The sequence below is a fragment of the Bombus affinis genome, chromosome 10 (assembly GCF_024516045.1).
Source record: "Bombus affinis isolate iyBomAffi1 chromosome 10, iyBomAffi1.2, whole genome shotgun sequence".
NCBI lineage: Eukaryota > Metazoa > Arthropoda > Insecta > Hymenoptera > Apidae > Bombus > Bombus affinis.
The window spans coordinates 8,801,746-8,816,147 of record NC_066353.1 but is presented as its reverse complement, the minus strand read 5'-3'; the positions used below and the strand labels follow the sequence as shown (position 1 = coordinate 8,816,147).

At 40.6% G+C, this 14,402-nt stretch overlaps 2 protein-coding genes and 1 long non-coding RNA gene across 9 annotated transcripts in view; 1 reads left to right on the top strand and 2 right to left on the bottom strand.

The window, feature by feature from the left end:
- The window catches only part of LOC126921081 (transcription factor cwo), a 38,120-nt gene extending 36,166 nt beyond the window's left edge, over positions 1-1,954 (top strand). For all 6 annotated transcript variants that reach the window (XM_050732312.1, XM_050732317.1, XM_050732313.1 and 3 more), the window contains one exon: positions 108-1,954. In XM_050732312.1, coding sequence (XP_050588269.1) covers positions 108-685 — 578 coding nt within the window. In that variant the 3' untranslated portion in view covers positions 686-1,954. The remainder of the gene's footprint in view (positions 1-107) is intronic.
- Positions 1,955-2,338: 384 nt separating this feature from the next.
- On the bottom strand, positions 2,339-10,778 carry LOC126921078 (elongation factor 1-alpha). 2 transcript variants are annotated; one of them, XM_050732308.1, is made up of 4 exons: positions 10,611-10,778; positions 6,167-7,006; positions 5,484-5,977; positions 2,339-3,520 (listed from the first exon to the last, which is right to left on the bottom strand). In XM_050732308.1, exons 2-4 carry the CDS (start codon positions 6,987-6,989, stop codon positions 3,452-3,454), a joined length of 1,386 nt encoding a protein of 461 aa, XP_050588265.1. In that variant the 5' UTR covers positions 6,990-7,006; positions 10,611-10,778; the 3' UTR covers positions 2,339-3,451. The 2 variants fall into 2 exon arrangements, with proteins under 2 accessions (XP_050588265.1, XP_050588266.1); XM_050732309.1 differs by lacking the exon at positions 10,611-10,778 and adding an exon at positions 10,113-10,443.
- LOC126921091 (uncharacterized) lies at positions 4,186-5,477 on the bottom strand. The gene is made up of 2 exons (XR_007712232.1): positions 4,815-5,477; positions 4,186-4,727 (listed from the first exon to the last, which is right to left on the bottom strand). It is a non-coding gene; the product is annotated as an uncharacterized LOC126921091 (long non-coding RNA).
- Positions 10,779-14,402: the final 3,624 nt, after the last annotated feature.

Below are 14,402 nucleotides of genomic sequence, written 5' to 3'. Positions count from 1 at the left end.
GCAAAGTTCCTACAAATGTACGAAAGGAAAAGAGAAAACAGGAATTCAAATAAGAAACCGAAATCAATGGCATGAGTTTTATATGATTACGAAATTCACGATTGCAGGTGACAGGCTAGGTTTCCCTCATCCAGAGATGCCAACCGCGAACGGTATCGCGAATGGCTCTAGTTACGCGCACACCAGCATTCCGACGATGTGTCAGCCGAACGGTCATTCGGACCACGGCTCGAGCTCCGGTGCAAGTTCCTTCGGTGACCCGGAGCGTCCTCTGCGCCCAGCGATCATCCCACCGCCGACTATAGCGAGCGACGACAGCAATCATAGCAGCCATTCGCACAGTACACCGCCGAGTACCAACTGTAAGCCTTCCAACTACAAGTTCAAGAGCTCTATCAAGCAAAGGTTCTCAGCGGAGAGGATAAAATCCAGTCCCCCGCCGACCATCAGCATGGAAAAACCATCCGTGTCTCACGGAGTTCCGATCTTTGCCCTTCACGACGGTGGCGCCTTCTACGTTCCGTTAACCGTCGAAGCTTCTCTGTTAAGGCCTCATCTGAACTTCATGTCGGACACCGGTCCTGACACGGTGCTTCATCCGGTCACGATATCGGTAAACTTCAACCATTCGAGTCCGCCAGCGTGGTCACACCACCATAGTCCTACGCACCAGCAACAGACATAAACGAAAGTCAGGAATCGTATTTGGATGTAACCCGATATCCTGTTTCGCTCGTTCCAACCGTCGATACACGTGTACGCGTATACGCGTGCCTTCGTACGTCTTGGATCCACGAATCCTAAATCCGCTCGTGCTAAAATTGGCGTTGTCGGTATGCCGAACACCGTGTCTCGCGGTGGACGATGGAGAATGGACGACGACGCGGATCGATCGCGCTCGTTCGAGGACACGATCGACTACCGTGGAATCGTGGAATCGTCGATTCGTCCAGATGTTTCGAAGATCGTGTTCGATCGGTTCTTGGAAAAGAAACGGTCATCGTAGCACGGTGACGGCGATTTTATTTTCTTTCTGGTTCTTTAGCTTACGTTAACGTCGGAAGAACGCTGGTGTATAGCGTGTTTTAGCGTTTTACGAAGGAACGAGGTGTCGAGGATGGTTTTTTCTTTCTTTTGTATATTTACCGAGGCTGTGGGTTGTCTTAGCATTTACGAGATTTAAGAGAAAGAGCGATTATAGAGACGTCGTTGGTAGAGATCGAGCGTTAGGGCTCGAAGGCCCGAGGTTGCTTTAGCTTCGGTATGTTTCTCCTTTCGTCGGTATCGTCACAGTCGAATCCCGTTTCTCCCACATTTTTCCCTTCTCCCTTTCTATTACGTCGATCTTTGTTTCCTTGTATCTTCTTTCCACCCGTTTTACCCTTCCCTGTGCTTCATTCTCTCTTTGTTCTTCGGCTGGACAAGTGCGTCGGGCGATGAATAAAAGTCGCAACAGTATCGAACTCGTTGAATTACGTCAATCGGAGCGTAATTAGTATTAAATAAAGATTAATCGATGTGTTTATGTTGGCGAAGCAACCGAGCTACCACCGTAAAAATACATATGTACGTCGAACTCTTTCGTAGCACTGGAGCCTGGATTGCCCGCAACATATTCGATCGGCCGACAAAGTTCTGTTTTCGAAACGTAAGCTAGCCGACAGAAGTGCCTAAAATATTTTCAGTTAACAAATTCCATTTATGTGATCGTTCCGTATGTACGAAGATAGTGGTTTATTTCTTTTCTGCGGATAATTCTGTGTCACGTTCGATCGCAAGAACGATCGATTCTGCTCGGCGCCCTGGCAAACGGGCCTCGGCAATTAAAGACTGACCAAGACCTGCATTACACTAAATTCTTGTAAGATCATTGCATTAAATATATATTTGTACATACCACGTTTAGTTGTAACGTTAACGAAGAATTTATGCGGAATAAATTATATTTACCATAGCCCTTTACCTCTTATCTCATCTTCCATGATTTTCTTATTAATGTACACATACATTAAACGTATTTATCGTTACCTTAACATGGCTGTGAAATTGAAAATATTCTCTTCAAAGTTTCGGAAAACTCAGGGATCCTTTAATTTTGCTTTTAACGCGATATAAATGAAATTAGAGAACGTCGATTAATTCTAATTTATAATCTAATAACTTTCATTAAAAACAAAAGATGTTTCGTTCTGTTGGCGCTCGAATATTCGAAGAATTTATATACACGCCCGCTAAATGTTTTCAATTTTTACGTCGAGAATTTTATTTCACGAAGGAATCCCCATGCGAAACCCGTGCAAAGATCGCTTCAGGAAGGAATAAGAATGAAACAATGCGGTTAAAATTTTTTTTTTTTATTACATCAACATAATACTGGCTAAGGGTCAAAACAATCGAAGAACGCGTCTATTAGGGGTACCGAGATTAACACAAGCAACTCGGAAGAAACTCGCTGGCGAATTCGAGGAACGTCCGGTGCAACCGAGTTGCTCGATCGGGAGCGAGTTTCCTTCGAGCCGCGAAAGGGATGGGAGCACGATCTAATGTTCCCTAACTAGAGATAAATACATTTCTTATACTAGTAATAAAATTATTCGCAGCGAGGCAACCAAGTCTTCGAACAAATCAGCCTTTAACGAATCCTTCGAAAAGAAGATTAAAAAGTAAGGGATGGCGAGGCAGCAGCGGGTACACTCTTTATGTGTCCAACTCGAATCGCGTTAGGTTGCGTTAGTGTTTCTCGTTTAGGTATATGGGAATCTGTATGCGTGTATTATATGGGTGCGTGTTACGTGTTCTACGCGTGTTTCTTTCGTAAACGTCAGGAAGTCGTGAATAAAGAATGTGTTATCGAATTAATAATGTGGCGCGGAGGTCTTAAGTGATTCGTCGTGACCGGCCGCTGCCCCGTGTTTAGTATCGCGCAATTAAGCTGTGATGATCATACGTCATCATCCCGTTCTGTTTCATCGGTTGTGTGTAATTGTTGTTGTTGTTGTTGTTACATTTAATTGAAAAACCTAACTACACATAGTTCAAGGGAACTGAATATTGTTCTGCTTTTTTTTGACGTTTTCTTTCTTTTTTTTTTGTTCTTTTAGTTTTTTTTTTTTTTTTTTAGTTGTTTTGTTTTACCTGTAATTGGACACATATTCGTCAATGTAAAGAATGAAGTAAAAACGTAAGAATCCACCTAGCATATGTGGGGTGTGCGCGGGGCGTGGGTGAACTGAATGTGCAAATTCGGATAGATGCGCGGATTCAATACTATCGGATAATGTAACGGGGGTAAGCACAACATCTTTTTACTTTTTGTATTATTATTATTAGTCGAGTATGAGTTGAATGAAGCAGCCGCGGCGTACTGCATCCTATCGGAGGATCCCCTCGCGGAGGAGACGCTCGTCGGGCACCAGCCCGCGGACTGCGAGCTTCCGAGGAAGCTTGATGGTTACTTTTTCTTCTGGGCTTTCTCCGCGGCTTTTGTGACCTTGCCCTGGGTATCTTTAAAGGTGACACTCTGCAAATTAATAGATTTTAACGTTAAATCTTTTCCGATTGTACTCTTGGAAAGGATAACAATACGCGATACAGGAGACATCGTTTTATCGTACAGAAGGTTTGTTAGTTGCGAAAATATCTCCAAACAGCGATAGCTTTGTTATTTGATCGGTCGATTTATGAAAAAATAACGAAGAGGAATATAACTTTCACTAGTTTCTTACGCAATGCCACGACCTGGATTTTTCTATGATTTTCGTATAACAGAAGATTTTGAGATTTTTCTTGGATCGATAGCTCTTGTTGTTTGTTTGATAGATAGGTTTAATGCGCGTACTACGGTAGCGTTCGAAATCAAAGTACAAAAATTAATTTAATTCTTTACAAATGGTTTAACACGACGTTTATCGAGTATCCTTTTGACAGTGAAGCTTTATCTTTCTTTATTTTTCTCATAAATCTATATACCCCGTGTAATCTACGTAAGAACATAGCTGTATAAATTAGATAAATAAATTTTTGAAATATATTTGGTAAGAGCGTCATGAAACTAACATAACGATCGTTTAAAAATTAAAGACGAGGGTCGATTAATACGAAGAGTTTCAAATACGCATAGTATCTAAAAGTAGATATAATTTCTCAATAATTTTCCTGCCTGAATAAACGTATTTGTACGGTTAATTTGATAAAGTACATGTTTCATATATTCTTTCTTTTTTATCACAATTGGCGTCACTTTATCAGTTATTTACCAAGCGTTTGACGCTATCAGACGAGGGTTAACGTCACGTCACTTTTTCTCATGTCCTAATATAATATTCTTTAAGATTACGCAATCTTTAGAAAAATATTCCATCTTTTCTGAAATTTCAATTCCATCAGAATTTCCTTAGTATGCCAATTATAGTTTCCTACGACGGTAAATTCGTCATTCCAAAAATATAATATTACAATACTCGCGCTCTTGGCGAATTATCAAATTACTCTCAAGATGTACAGCAATGAATATTTCATCCGAGAAAATGGTTGCATTATATCTTAATTTCGTAGAAACAGTTATTAAACTCGTCGTGAATATATTTATATCAACGTGATCTTCCCTCGCGACAAATTTGAATAATATCTTTGCATCCGATTGAAAAAGGTTTCGCTTGAGGCAAGGTACCTGCAGGTTACTGTACCCGATACTTTAGATCGCGTAACGCGCCAGAGATGTCAGAGGTCTGGAATAAAATAAAAGTCATTATACTCTGGTCATGTTGCCATGACATTTTGACCATCGAAAACCATTAAATATCAAAGGTGAATACCGCATGGTGTACATATCCATCGTCGTCATCGATGCGCTGCATTCTTTCAATTTTTTAAATTTATCTAGATCCAGCGAATTCTCTACGTTTCAAGAGCCTCTTTAACAAAGATTTTAATCAATGGAAGAGACGAGGAACCTTCCACAAAGAACATCAAACGTTGTATGCGCACATATCGGTTTCAATGAAACTCCGCAAATAATTGAAACGTATGCCGAGATATTCGATACTTTATAACGAAGTTTTAATCAATTACAGTCGGTTACACATCACTGCAAATGTTGCGATTAATTCGTATCGGAGAAGAGAAACGCCAGCTACGTTATTAAAGCTTCTCCTCGCAAATGAAATATTTTCCATTTCGCGTCTATCACAGCTTTATAAAAATATAAAAAGCGTAAGAAAAGCGTTTGAATCGCTCGATGTTGTTAGATTACTTTATAGGGAATTACTCTATTACCTGATAAATTCCCCTTGCACGATCGAACCGACGTTATCAGTGAAATTGCACAAGCTACTAATTACAGGTTATTTAATATCCATAAGAGTTACCGAATTTAAACGGACATATTGCTCTTCTAACGATAATAGTGCCAATAATAACGATAATAATAATGCTCGTAAAGAATCGCCTACGAGGCACGAAATATCCGTATGAAATAACCGTACCTTTATGACGCCCACAGCGACAGTCTGACGCATGTCGCGAACAGCGAAACGTCCCAGCGGCGGGAATTCCTGGAAAGCTTCGACGCACATCGGTTTAGTCGGCTGCAACATCACGATCGCGGCGTCTCCGCTTTTGATGCTTTTCGGATTCTCTTCGGTGGTCTTGCCGGTACGACGGTCGCATTTCTCTTTAATCTCCGCGAATTTGCAGGCGATATGAGCAGTGTGGCAATCGAGCACCGGCGTGTAACCGTTGCTGATCTGCCCGGGATGATTCAGGACGATTACTTGAGCGGTGAAATCGGCAGCTCCTCGCGGCGGCTGATTTTTCGAATCGCCTGCCACGTAACCACGTCTCAACTCTTTCACGGAGATGTTCTTTACGTTAAAACCGACATTGTCGCCAGGCAATGCCTCTGTCAACGCCTCGTGGTGCATCTCCACCGATTTCACTTCGGTGGTCAACGCTGCCGGAGCGAATGTTACCAGCATCCCTGCGAAACCAAAACCATGACCATCTCGAACGAAATATTTCAAGTCGTATAAGTCAAAGAGAAAATCTTGCCGATAATTACTAGACGTTTCTCGCGAAAATCAAACTCATAACTTGTTCTCGTGAAAATATCATCGAAGAGAAGCGACGAAGCATTTAGGCAAGTCATAAATATTCTAAGTATCCGTACCTGGTTTCAGAATACCGGTCTCCACACGACCGACCGGTACAGTACCGATACCACCGATCTTGTACACGTCCTGAAGCGGTAAACGAAGAGCCTTGTCGGTAGGTCTGGACGGCGGCAATATAGCGTCAAGGGCTTCGATCAGGGTCTTTCCATCGGCGTTACTATCTTTACGCTCCACTTTCCATCCCTTGTACCACGGCGTGTTGGGCGATGGTTCCAGCATGTTGTCACCGTGCCAACCAGAAATCGGCACGAACGCCACGGAAGCGGTGTTGTAACCGATCTTCTTGATGTACGACGATACCTCTTTCTTAATTTCCTCGAAACGAGCTTCCGAATACGGCGGATCGGTCATGTCCATCTTGTTCACGCCGACGATCAGCTGCTTTACACCCAAGGTGAACGCCAGCAGAGCGTGTTCGCGCGTCTGTCCGTTCTTCGAGATACCAGCTTCGAATTCACCGATACCAGCCGCCACTATTAACACGGCACAATCGGCTTGACTCGTCCCGGTGATCATGTTTTTGATGAAATCACGATGCCCGGGAGCGTCGATGATCGTCACGTAGTATTTTGCCGTCTCGAATTTCCAGAGGGCGATATCGATCGTGATACCGCGCTCGCGTTCAGCTTTCAGCTTGTCCAACACCCAGGCGTACTTGAACGAACCTTTGCCCATTTCCTGAGCCTCCTTCTCGAACTTCTCGATCGTACGTTTGTCAATACCGCCGCATTTGTAGATCAAATGACCGGTGGTGGTCGATTTGCCCGAATCGACGTGGCCGATCACCACGATGTTGATATGAATCTTCTCCTTACCCATGTCGACGCTCTAGTTACCTGCAAGATTCACCAGGCTACGTGAATGCTCGGCTTCGTTATCGATTTCTGGGTTCGCTCGACTCGTTTATGGAAAGGCGATTAGTCGCGACGCGCGCGATCCCCTTTTCAGTTATGTCGGCATCGAACGCTGTTCGTAAGAATCGAAACGATATTTCGCACGAAAATAACGCTCGTTTCTTCGTTCCGTTTTTTAAATTTTCAATCTACACAAAGGACTTCCCTCTTCTTCGTAGATTATGGCCGGTTAAAATCGGATTAATCGCGCGTCCTGTTACATCGCAACTTCGTTACATCGCGTAACCTTCTATCAAGGCATTAAAGTATTAAAAGAGCCAGTTAAAAATACGATTTTGTCTTTCAACTCGATATCGCGTATACAGTTTCTTACCCTCAAATGCAACTTTCTAACGGTATAAATAAGCTCGACTACCTTTGACCGAAGATAGACACCAGACGTATACATTGCAATCAATAAAGCTTATTTTGATCCGAGCTTACTTCGACTTCTTTCAGCAGTTCGAAGTTATAAACGATGGATAAATTATAGAAGGTGACAATTATTTTTACGCTAATTCGATAGTTTAGCTGCTACTAACCTATTTTCACAATTATTTCATATTTTTAGCTTATACGATTTAATTTCATCAAATGAGAAAGATATATATATATATATATAAATAGTTATTTCAGATTACGTAGACAATTTTCGTTTCAAAGAACCGAAAGAAGTTTCAAAGGAGAAGAGGAATCGTCGAATTCATCGAATTTATTTGTCTCGTGTACGCACGGTGTGTCCTTATTCATTTACGCGTAATTGGTCGTACACGTCCTTAATAAATGGCCGGAATTCAATACACCACGGAATGTTGTTCGTTATCCGATGGGAATACGACGAAACGTTAGTTTGAACGTGATGAGACGTTTGAATCGTTGGTCGCCGACTGATCATACGCGTGCTTATACTACTGGCACGTCAGATATTCGATAGTTGATCGCAGTTTTATTGGTTCGTTAACAGACTTTGCGTGACAGTCGTGTCCGCTTCTGTTTCATATTTAATGTCATGGGAATATGGAAAGATTATATTTCTCTGTTACATTTTTTATTGTTCTTTCGGGCTAATTTTTCATGTAAGATCCTTTAACACAGTTAAGAAATATTATCTACAGAAAATTAAAGAAATTAAATCGAACAAAGAAAAGAGACGTATTTAGATCTGTGATACATATCCTATATTTGATATTTTAAAGCAATGAAAATTTTATTGGAAAAATAATAATGTCTTTTGTTAGATCGAATTTTCTAATTATTTTAGATACTGTATTCCTTCTTTAAGTCGCGTTGTTGAAACGACGCTACTTTTTCTATCGCGATTTTCCTTTTTTTCCTTTCTATTTGTAAATTTAATAAAGTTTCTTTTTCTTCTTTAAACCACACTTCGTTTGTCTTAATCACGAGAGGTGGTCAAATATCATATCGTTACATAACAAACGTTTCCCGACACGTTTCAGTGTATGGTTCACACATTGACGAGTGGAGCTGTATCGATTGCTCGGATTCGACGAATCATGCCGCTTCCTAGAATTATTGCGTCCGTAGGATGTATCGAATTGCTCTCGAGTTTGTAAGCAATAACGAGAGTGCAACAAACCGAACGCGTTTGAAAATAAATCACGCCTAAAAGGAATATGAATCGCTTAAGCGTAATACGTTAAATGAGGAAAAGAAAAAAAATACGAATATACGATTCTACTAAAAAACAAAGAAAATGTGAAATTTTACGTTTAAAATTTGTCTCATTAAATCAACCAATTTAAAGAAGTTTGCATATTGCAGGAAAATTCACTTCGAGAAAGTGACTACTCCTCTTTAATATCCTCTATGCAGCGCTTCGTTTCTTATTGAAAACACCTACGGAAAACTTGTCTCGTTAACTCCATGTTACCCGTATTTGTCGTCTTATTACGTAAAAGTTTACAAGAACTCGCGAAACGACCAGCTACCCTTTAAGAACACACCCCGTGCATTATAATCACGTCGCTCTCATCGAGAATACTTCGCCAACTCACGAATCCTGTCAATTGCGACATTCTTTCCCCATAACTATCGCGAACAAAGTAATCTCGGATGAGTATAAGACGAGAACACGATTGATTATTAACAGAATGCGTTGAGTTTCACTGGCTGATCGATCGTAACACTTTTTTACTCGGGGTAAGTACCGGATCACGATGGGCGGTCGGGGTAATTACTTATTACATTCTATCGGATTACAGGACGATTTCTCGCGGATTATCAACGTTTCGAACTTATATCGCGCGGCGAATGGCCCGGTCGTAATTGCTCGGTGGACAGGGTTCGTTGCACGTTGTCGACTATCGAGAGAACAATTAATATTTACGTGTCAACGGAGGCTAGCTGACGAACCGCGAAGGGTATTGATTCGACGAAAGGGCCCCATGCGGGCCACATCGAAAATACCATCGGTGCGAGTATGCGCGCTTATTCGGTCGAGCCCTACGAGAAAAAAGAGAGACAGACTCACCACGGCGATCGGCATTGTCGTGCTTTAATTTTCACCCCACGAAAATGTCTCTCTGGCAGCCCAGACCTCGCTTTCGATCGATATTATTCCTAAGAATCGCGATTAAACCCTATCCCCGTATTACGAACCTCCTTTCCGTGCATTTTCCCTTCAAAAATTACGACTCTCGATGATACGATATTCGAACGATTAAAAGATCCCATAGAAATCACGTTAACGTAGCGCACACGTTCGATAGCGTGCAACGATTCGCATACACCGGCCTCTTCTAATAATAGTCAGAGCGACCGTGCGAAGCAGCCATTTCGCGATCCGCAATTTCAGGCTCGCGATACGGACATCGCCTATCCAACATCTCGAACAACGCACCATCTCGAATCAACAAAAGTGCCATGCCGCGCGTTTTCTCCAGTTTCGGAGATCGTTGAACCGTAAACACGTTTTACAACGTTCGCACGCAACTCGCGCTCGTATGATGCAACTGAACATTCAGGGTAAAGAGGTTAAGCGAAGACAAAACCGCCGGTCCTATCTCAATACCGCTTTCTAGACACTTACCTGTTTTCCAATAGGTTTACGCAAACTCCAGCAACGAACAGGAAGATAAGTCACGACGAACAGGAAGATAAGTAACGCGAATTAAGCGGATGCGATTACGTCGCGAGATGCTCGCCCTCGACCGCTCAGCGTAATGGCCGCGGCAACGAACTAGCGGCGCACTTCTCGCCAAGTGCCCGGTCCTCGCCTACTCGTACTCTACGCGATCGGTCGAATCTGTTCCAACGATAAACTCGACTTGGAAATCTTTTATACGCAACGAATATGATCTATCGAGTCTTTTACATTACCGTTAGTCTCTTATCTACGAAAAACGAAACGTGCACAGGGCGGATTTGCACCGGGTCGAATCAATATGTCGGCAGCGGCCGGTACTGCTCCACTTCCGTGTTACTATTAGAAGAGTACTGTCTGCTTCGTTTCCATCGATTTTTACGTCCGTCGCGTTACAATTTCGTAATATCGGTTGGCTCGGAGTTGTCCGCAGGATTTACTTACCGGTATCGACGGGATGGAGAGGCTGGAAAATCCGCGTGGTATCGCACGTATTTCTCTTCTAGCCACTAGGACGGGACACGGTGACAGAGAGAGTCGCGGAGGGAGAAGGAGAAAAGGCTCGGGAAGAGCGAGAGAAGCGGGCCGGGGTGAAATCGCAGTGTCATCTGCTGGCGTAGCCTGCGGCCAAGGGTGAAGGGCGCATGTGCCATCGACACGGTCGACGATGGTCCGCGAACACGATTGGGCGGACCAGCCTCGACCGTCTATTTTTCACCGGCGCCACCGCTCTCAGTTTTGACCGATGATGCATCCGCGAGTAGATTCGCCAACTGCCGGATAAAAGCTCGGTCGGTGCATTTCGGGCGAGCGTGCACGCGAACGCTCGCGGCCTCTCGCGACGGAGATCAGCTTCTAACGCCTCGTCGAACGATTGCAACCGCGATGATTGTCCGAGAAGTTCGTTGACCTTCTCTGTGTACCGTTTCTCGACGGTCTTGTGCAGGTCTGTCCCTCGAGATAATCTCTTTTAAACCTAAAATTTTCCACCGATACCTTTCTTCGACTCTAATAGGTCTTTGTAAAATTCGGCAATAGTTCACTTCCCAGAGGATATTGTTTCCTTCGTATTATCCCTTAAATTTCTAAAGAGGAGACAAATATCACGGATCGATCGGCAGTTTTACAAACTTTTGACCGATGTTATCGCCACGAAGGACAAATGCTTTGTTTTCTCATGTTCCAATCGGATTTGTTCGTCGTGTGATTAATTTCATCGAACGCAAAATAAAATTACGTACGTTTAGCTTTTCTGCGACATGTCGTTGCAGTCACGTGCTTATTTCATCAGAAATAGAATCGCGAATAGTTATTGCGAACGAGGTCAATGCTCGGAGTATCTAAAAACTGACAGAAAGATTTTTGTCTTGTTTTCCGTAATTTATGATCGAATTACGTATTCTCCACTATCTTGTTTACAAATATCGTAGAAAAAATATAAATAATAAGTATCTATATGCAGCGATGAATAAGAGTATCGATAAAGACTACATAGCTATTCTTGTAAAATCTTATACGAAAGTCTGGTTTGTGACAATGTTTCGTCGCTGCATATTTTCTTGACGTTATTAATTCGACTTAAGGTTCATCTTTATGGAACACCCCGCGAACTTCTTATTTGGGAATTTCCGATTGACTTTGAAGAACGTCTCATCGATTGTTCCCTTGATTAAACGCCGATCGAACGAGCAATTGTTCAGCGAATACAGCGGCTGCGTGGCGTGCGTTATCTGAAATAATGCAGCGTCGCTGAACGTCGAGTGAATGGAAATTTTTGTTTAAATATTAAAAACTATATTTATGCGATGCAGGAGTTTAAAGACTTGTAATTTTTCAAATGGAACACGTAGATTTTGTTTGTACAACGAGTTTTATGCAATTTTTATGAACACGACTAAAGAAATGGAAATTTATTTCCTATCAGATTATATAGCGAGTACCTACATTTACGTTGAATAATTTGTACGTTTCTGCGCATTTAAATTTTTCATAAACGTAAAAACATCTCCCTTTCAGCAATGAAATTTCTCTATCCTATTAGAATCCAAATATCTTTTGAAGTTGTGAAATTTCATAATGAGAAAGTTCGATCTTGAAACATGGAAGTTGGAACTGTGAAAGACAATGAAACTATTGGAAATAGATATTCGAATCGTCGCGGTGCAACTATTCACACTTGGAGAGTTTCGAGAGTCGCAGGATCAGGAAACTTTCCGATTTATGGATTCACGCTATGGTTAGATATTAATGGTGGAAGATGGAAGAGATCGAGGAGATCGCGTAAGCTCCAATAAATTGGAGTGTTTTAAATTTCAGGCGAACTGAAATGATTTTGTATGAATTATTATTTTTTTTATTATTATTTTCTTTCTATTATTATTACATATCGCATCTATATACATCTACGTCGCATCAATAATATCGTAAAACATCTGCGTACATGTCGTTTAAGTAATAAATAATTTTTCTAAATGTCAAATAACCCTTAAGTATATGCAGCATAAAAATAAAATATGTAAGAACTAAATACCTTCCAGGTCGTAAATTAAAATTAAAATATTACCTTTCAAACCTTTGCACAATTGTCTATTATTAACAGTTGCCTTTCTTTCGCTTTTTTTGGTCGAGCCTGGTCGGTATATTTCGGGTAGACTAAAGCGTTTGTCATACTTTCCATACTTAAATTACAACTGACTTACCTGTTTCATGTTTAAGTATCGTCCTTCTACAGGATTTGCCGAGACTCAGTGAACTACCTGTTCATTGTTACCTTTTCGTTCTTAGTGAAATTTCGAGAAAGTAATTTGCACGGAACCGAAGGAGGAGTCTCTTTATGAAAAGAAAAATAGTTTTACTTGGCTATATAGATTTAAGCTTTCAGTAATTTTCTCTGTCGTACTCGACTCTTCTCCCAAAACGTAATGCAATTTTGAGATCAAAATTTCGGAAATCAATTCCGACATTGGCGTTTGATCGATACATTCCCTCCATACACGGTGTACACAATTTTTCTTTTTTCTGTTTCTACCGTATTTTTATCTTTACGATAATAAAAATGCCGAGAACGAAAATGCTCACTTTGGTTTTCCATTTTTGATGCGACAACAAACAGCAACAAACAGCAACATTCTTTCTTGAAATGTATAATGATTTGAATGTTAGAATAAAATTGGCTATTTAAAAATACGACTAACAACATCTAAATGTACAAAAAGAAAACCGGAATTATTTTCCGTACGATCTAAGAGAAAGCTACTAATTCGTTATATTAATTAATCATTATCGTTTCCATTATTATGTATTTGTGATATTAATATTAAATTCCTACGACTCAAATTGTTAAGCGTTATCGGAAATTTGGTTAATTTCTGTTTTTATTGATACGAGATATCACTTTTCGGAAGTTTATTTTGAAATATAATATATATGAAATATCTTATTTCTTATTTCTATTATATTTTACCAATACTTGACCATATTTATATACAATGACTTACGGAAGTGCTTGAGCATTTGCTACAAAAAATTTTTATGAATAGGTATATTATGCGGAAACTATTATATATATATATTATTCTGAAACTTTATTAACATTGCAATGAGACACGAACATCGTGATTGTATTAGTGAAATTTGAAAGCAATTCGAAAATGTATATAAAAGGTTGCAAGGTATTTATTGCAGCATCTGATAAAAAATTAGTATACGACGCATGTGTAATGTAAATCTAATAACTATTTTAATTGTAATCTAATCTAAAATCAATTATAAAATCACACAATATCATATTTTTTAAAATTCTTAAAACGATAGTAAACGCACCATAGTACGTTAGAAATGAGGACATACGGAGGGACCTGAGAATCCCAACGGTCAAGGAAACAACTCACAGATACGCAGAAAAATACAAATCAAGAATTAGCAACACACCCAAACCGGCCAGCTGCGGAAACGTTCAAAACCATAAATATGGGCAGAAAGCTAGAGAGGAAGCTAGGAAGGAAGGATGGTACCCCGCTGGGGGTAGCCACCAACATGTTAATATAATTGTTAAAAAATTCTACCAAATGTCCAAATTGGACAAATTGTGAATTTCAATAAATAAATAAAAAAAATCATATTATTATATCACTATTATAAGCATCCTCTATTATTGATACATACAAAATCTAATAACCAATAAATATGACAAAAATAAAATGTTCAGAAACTGTATACCTTGTACGAAAATAAATT

Coding starts and splice junctions, on each gene's coding strand:
- LOC126921078 (XM_050732308.1), bottom strand. CDS start 6,989: ATGGGTAAGGAGAAGATTCATATCAACATCGTGGTGATCGGCCACGTC. Junction 5,978..6,166: donor GACCGGTATTCTGAAACCAG/GTACGGATACTT, acceptor TTGGTTTCGCAG/GGATGCTGGTAACATTCGCT. Junction 3,521..5,483: donor TCGCTGTGGGCGTCATAAAG/GTACGGTTATTT, acceptor ATTAATTTGCAG/AGTGTCACCTTTAAAGATAC.